General features: G+C 30.7%; 1 protein-coding gene across 1 annotated transcript; it reads left to right on the top strand.

Annotated features, from left to right (window-relative positions):
• Positions 1-1,656: 1,656 nt before the first annotated feature.
• Positions 1,657-5,091, top strand: LOC110778076 (aldehyde dehydrogenase family 7 member B4-like). Its single transcript, XM_021982636.2, has 3 exons — positions 1,657-2,043; positions 2,513-2,649; positions 4,831-5,091. The coding sequence occupies exons 1-3, from the start codon at positions 1,995-1,997 to the stop codon at positions 4,909-4,911; spliced, it is 267 nt and encodes an 88-aa protein (XP_021838328.2). The 5' UTR covers positions 1,657-1,994; the 3' UTR covers positions 4,912-5,091.
• Positions 5,092-6,522: the final 1,431 nt, after the last annotated feature.

The raw sequence follows: 6,522 nt of genomic DNA, 5'->3' as shown, positions 1-6,522 counted from the left end.
CTAAAAGAGAGTAAATCAATGTGTTGATATGATGACAAATGTCACTCATTGACGAATCAGTGAGTGATATTTTTCATCACAACATTGATTTCCTCTATGTTAGTACGTAGAATATATAGATAGATTACAATATATTAGTCAAAATTTCAATCAAAATGCCCTTAAGACTTCAATAATATGAGTGAATAATTATTATTCATCATAAAAAAGTAATTTTTAGAATGCCGGTGGCCGTGGACGCTATTGTAAATCTTGCATCGCAAGGTGGGTGATGAAGTATGGATGAATTTTTCTTTTGTACCCGACCTCTCGAGACGCGGATTGGGAGGGGTGGGTAGGCGTTAAGTGATCAAATAATGAGGTAAATAAGTACTAAGTGGTATGTCTACCGAAGGAATGGTGAATGAGATAACTTAATGCTTGACAGGGGTGAAAATAATTTGTCCATGTACCATTATTTGTTTTAATATTTTTTTAATAAATAAGACACTGATAGGGGCAATAATAATTTATCCGTCATTATTTTAATTAGGAGAATATCTATAAGCACTATTTTAATGATAATTATCTACCAGATTTTCATATAAATTTATATTTAGATTATAAGCCGTGAATTGCACGGACACTATACTACACAGTACAAAGCACGAATAATAATTATCGTTAAACGTAGTGTTAGGATCTTCAACCGTTAAGGCATAGGAGCTTGGGAGAGCGTAGAGATACAATTTATTATTGTGCTTGATAATGATTATAAACGATTAACAATATTTTCATTTTTGTATGGAAATTTACATAGATTTCATGGTAGTGAGCAGTGGGAGTTTGCAGAATTGCAATAACTCAATAAGGGACGAGGGAGGAGAGAAAAGAGACGGTAAAGATTTACCCAGTTAAACAAAAAAGTGAATAAATAAATTGAGTAATTTTATGATGTGGACTAATGGTATTAAGTTGTACACAGTGGGATAAAAGAGTGGGATAGAGAATTGAACACGTAAAGTATTTGATGTTTTTATTTTTTTAAGTTAAATTATTTATATTAAAGGAGATGACAATCAATGAATGACATTTGTCATCACCACATTGATTTTCTTATCTTTTCGTATAATATATAGATTATAAGATAATCAAATAAAATAACAACACTTGTCATCACTATGTAATCAGATTTGTACATAGTTTGAGGAAAAAATAACATATAAGAATGTTTAAAAATGTAAATCTTGATAAGTTATATTTTTACGGTATATTTTTAGGATGTTTATTTTATCAACAGAATCTAAAGATTTATAATGGCAATCAATAATATTTTCTTTGGGCATATTTTTCCTTAAATAAAACAAATAAATTTTGACTAATATTTTTAATTATTTTTTTAATATATTAAAAGAGAGGTCAATCAATGAGTGACATTTGTCATCACCACATTGATTTCCTCTCTTTTAGTATAATATATAGATAGGAAAACCAATATGACAGTTACTAAATAACTGCCCTTGGTATTATCCTATTTAAATTAATTAATTAATTAATACCAAAATATTAATATTAAGTGCTAAGTCTTGATTAATAATATATAGCTATGTTACCAACCCATTACTAGCAAACCAAGCTCAATGCTCCACTAGGCCCAATAACCCAAGTCATCTCATCTCTATTATATAAAGGAACAGCTGAGGGCGTTTTGGTAACATCACTTTTCGTGTCCCCTTTTGAAAAGACTACAATACCCTTTGCATCTTCAATTCTTCACAAAGCTAACAGTTCCCGTGCGGCGCATCAGCTACCCTACCACCATTTTCTTCAACCTAAAACATTAAACCCCCAATTTCTCTCCTATTTTCGCTCTAATTTTCACCCCAATTTCTTCAATTTTCTTGCCGGAATATGCTTCAAATATGCATCAACCAAACATCCAGCACAATGGAACCAAAAAATTCATGAAACAAAACCCTAGAAATTTCAAATTTCAAATTCAAGTGAAGTAACAAATGGATCGAAACGAAGAACGAGAGAATCAGCGTAAAGTAAAAGAACAAGGTCAGTAATGGTGGATTTTTCTAACAATTTAAGCATTTTTTCGTTTTTGTTGATATTTGTTGATTTTCTTTCTATTTTCGATTTTTCAAAAAATAATTATTTCGATTTGATTTATAAGGATCTTAATTTCTTTTGTGTTGTGATTTATAAGGATATTTGTTGATTTTTCGATTTTCGATTTTTCAAAAAATAATGATTTCAATTAGATTTTGGTGAAGACGATGATGATGGAGGAGAGAGAAAGGCATATGGGGTTTCATACGCTTCATACCTCACCAGTGCCTCGCCCAACATTTCATCCAATTCTACCCATTCTAACCATCTCACTCACTTCCCCTTTTTTGGTTTCATACGACAAACCAGAAGCGAGAAATACAAAGAGAAATAACTATGAAGCCCCATTTTTTTTTTGGAAATGTATGGAGTTAGATGATCAATTTACCTGGGTTTTTTGTTTTGTTTTTTGCAGGGATGGATTTTGCAAAGAAAGAGTACGCATTTCTAAAGGAGATTGATATTAGCTCGCGTAACCTAGGATGCCATGTGAACGGAAAAGGGAAGGCTAATGGTCATGTCATCTCAACTGTTAAGCCTGCTAACAATCAGGTATATACCATTTCTTGAATTTATGTCATTTGTAAAAAGCAATTGACAAAGATGGATTTTGTTTTATTATCTGGGTGAGTAGATTGAAATTAGAGCAATTTATTCTGTACTATATTGTTGAATTGGGTTTTGATTGTCTGATTTATCACCTTTGTTTGTATGTTGGGTTGTAATTTTATCATGATTTTCCAAGCTTAAGTTTTAGGTTTTTGACTTTTGTTGTGACTTCATCGTTATACCTCCTTCTTAAAGTTTTGGTTTTTGTCATAATTCTGTGAATCATACACATGTTTCAGCCACAAAAAAAGTTGATGTTGTTGATTAGTTGATGGGATGAGGGGCATGGTGGAAGTAGTTTACTAGAGTAATATGCTGTATTTTGTTGGTGTTTTATATGTTTATATGCTAAACTAGAAATTTGCTTATTATTGGTAAGCTTTTGGGGCTTTATTTTAGAATTTCAGATTTAATTGAAGTTGTTGATGTTTATTTTATAGCTTTGATGATGAATTGGTTACCCGCTTCATCTTTGAATTTCGTCGTTTTTTATTGAAATAATTCATATTTTCGTTAAAAATGGAGTTAATCTGATCTGAGTTTGCTGTAATGTGGGATAATTGAAGTTATCGTGAATTTATTTCTTCAAATTCGTCAGGAATTTTACTGAATTTTAGTCAAGTGAAGGTTTCGTACAAATGGGTGACTCGATTTTTTGTGAAAATTTAGGAAATTCATGGGTAATTGAAATTATGTCTCATGATTATGCTATGAAAAGTATTAATTTTGTCTCCTCAAATTCAATTAGAATTATTTCATTTTAGTTAAGCAAAGGCTTTTGCATAATTGGGTGACTCAATGCAAATTTTGGAATTTAATGGATACCTATTAGTTCTTATTTTCGTCAAACATGGAGTAATCTGATATGGGGTTTGCTGTAATTTGATTTTTGGATGATGGGAAATAACCTAATGTGGGTAATTGAAATTATGGCTCATGATTATGCTATGTGAAGTATTGATTTGTTTCTTGAAATTTGTTTGTTAAGTGAAAGTTTTGCACAATTGGGTGACTCGATTTTTAGTGCACATTTAGGAATATTGTGGATGACTTTGCCTATTGTTTTGTGCAAATTCTGAATTTTCAGATTGGACATCTGCTATCAAAACTAAATACTAGGGCAGATTTCTATGCAACTGAGTGGCCAAATAAAAGTCTTTTTTTGTAACACCAGTAAGACGATTTAAAGAGTGTAGATTTCTAGATTGCAACTTTGAAAGAGAAAACCCATATAAAGGGTGTTGCATTGTTATAACAAGAAAACAAATGTTTGCAACTGACTAACAAAAAGAGTTGCAGGAAATATAAGCAATTATACAAAATTTGAGTACATGGCAAGTTTGGTAACAAGTATTCAGACCCTTGGCATAACAAATTCTAAATATACTTTCTGAAAAACAATAGTCTTTAACAAATCCAACCTATCAATCTATTCTCGCTACATTTGGAATAATAAAAGTACTCCTGCAGGACCTTTAACTTGATGGACCAACCCACTAAAGATCACAAAAAAATAAATAAGGAAAATGATCCTAATAATTGCCTGAGGCCTTCTCTCCAGGAACCAGAAGACAACTTCAATCATCTACCGAAATATCTTTAGCTCGGTCACAAACACTGCAACTCCACAACATACTTTCTCATCTGCTTTCTGGAAATTTCCAGAGCAACACTCTACTGATATCAAAGCTATCACTTTCAATAAGTGTTTTGGGTAGTTTGGCTGTTTATATGAACTATGAAAACTCTGTTATTTACTTATTTGTGTTTGGTTGATTAGACAGGAACATAATTTGTAGTTCTTTAATTTATTTTTGTTAGAATTAAGTTTTGCACTTGGGTGACTCCTTACACGGACTCCTCTTATATGTAGCTCTTATCCCTTTGTGTTGATTGGGATGTTTGTAGTGATTTCTTGAATAATTTGATCCAATTTTGATAAATTACCATCGTTTTGGTTATATAATAGAGATTTGCAACATGGAATATGTATAATAATCAGTAATTTGATATAACTGAAATGCTCTATAATTGATTTTACATCATGTATTTGAATGGTTAATTTGTTGTTAAATTAGAGTGGCTTGCAGAGTTGCGGTATGTAATGGTGGGATATGTTGACAGGTTCCCGAGTTCCCTTCAAATTTGTTTTTCTATTGTGAAGTAGAGGATGAAAGATGGAGGAGAAACTCCAATTGTTCTTAACCATATCATTTATGAGAGGATGAAAGAAAAACACCCAGAATTTGTTCGAGAACTCTGGTATTGGGAGAAGGGATAATCCCGAATCCCCTATAAGTCGTGGATGGAAATCAACTTTCTTGACTAATGATAAGAGCATTGCCGAGCAAAGGTTTGTGGGTTATTTGATCTTTTCAGTGATAATTTTTTCAGTCATTTAACAAAATGTTCAACAGTATGTGCATTTTTATGGAAGATGCCAGAAATTCTAGATAGAGCTCAACTAACAATCATGTATGTCTGTTGGGACTTGGGAGTGAGTTACAGTGTTAATGTATTGCAGTAACTATGTAGTTTAGAATAGGCTATCTATTGGAATGATCCAATGAACTTTGTGAACAATATGATGCATACTTTTATTAAGACTAACTTTGTGAATAATTTTTATTGTCTAAACTTTGCGGTGATATATATAATAGCATAATTTTTAATTTTTGTTTAATATTCCCGCACGCATCGCGTGCATATAAGACTAGTATTCAATATATGAGGGACATGAGTATATTTAAAGACAACCAGAACATCATTTCTCTTCTATGTGGGAGAATACTCCTATAGCCCTATACACACAAGTTGAAGACTAATATCTAACAGCCGGTCACACAGGAGAAACGTTGAATACTAAATATATAGTAGGTGATGCGTATTCCCTTAAAAAATAAAGTGTATTATCCACGTCTCATATACCGAACTATAAAATGAAATTAATGAAGCTCATTTCCATTTGTATTTCTACTTGTGTATTAGAAATGAAGCGTATTACCCTATACTCTAGATTGAGTCTAATTTGAATGAAGTATCATTCATTTAGCTTTTCTATATGTATATTTTAAAATAAACTTTTAAGAAAAAATAATGTTACATTCAAATGGGGGTAGTTCTAAAAGCTTTCTTAACTACTCCGGCCGTCGATTTCAAAAGATTGGTTACACTTGTTTGTTCATGATCTAATTCAATACATCTTTGCCCACAAATATATATCATTAGATACATATTAGTACTATTATATAAAAAATTATATTTTTAATACTAGATTATATTAAAAATTATATTTTTAATATTAGATTAGGTCCCGTGCACGCACGGATTTTCTAAAATTATTTAGCCATTTTTTTTATAATATATTTGGCTGAAATATTTTTCTCCCATAAATTACCGCATAATTAATAAATTTTGAGCATTATTCATTTAACCATCTTGCAATTTCAGTCCGATTACATATTGCTTATTATATATGCTTAATATGCTAATTAGACAAGAATATTAAGTAAATATATTTTTCATTATTAACATATTGATTTGACTAAATTGTTGCCAAAAATAACAAATATTTATGTGACATCTATTATTCCATAAACATTTATTCCCTTTTCTATACATAAATAGTTAATAAAGTTAAGATACTTTTAGGAATTTTTTTAGAGGGAAAATTTTGTACCAGGAACTGACATTTGTCATTTTTGGTGTCTGTTTTAATATAAAGTAATAATAGATTGATTGAAATGCGCGAATCAAACAAGAACATATTAAGAATAAAATAATATTTTAATTTATGTATGAATGACAATATTCGTT

The sequence above is a fragment of the Spinacia oleracea genome, chromosome 5 (genome assembly GCF_020520425.1).
Source record: "Spinacia oleracea cultivar Varoflay chromosome 5, BTI_SOV_V1, whole genome shotgun sequence".
NCBI lineage: Eukaryota > Viridiplantae > Streptophyta > Magnoliopsida > Caryophyllales > Amaranthaceae > Spinacia > Spinacia oleracea.
The sequence above is the reverse complement of the archived record's forward strand: the minus strand, read 5'-3'. Positions and strand labels throughout refer to the sequence as shown.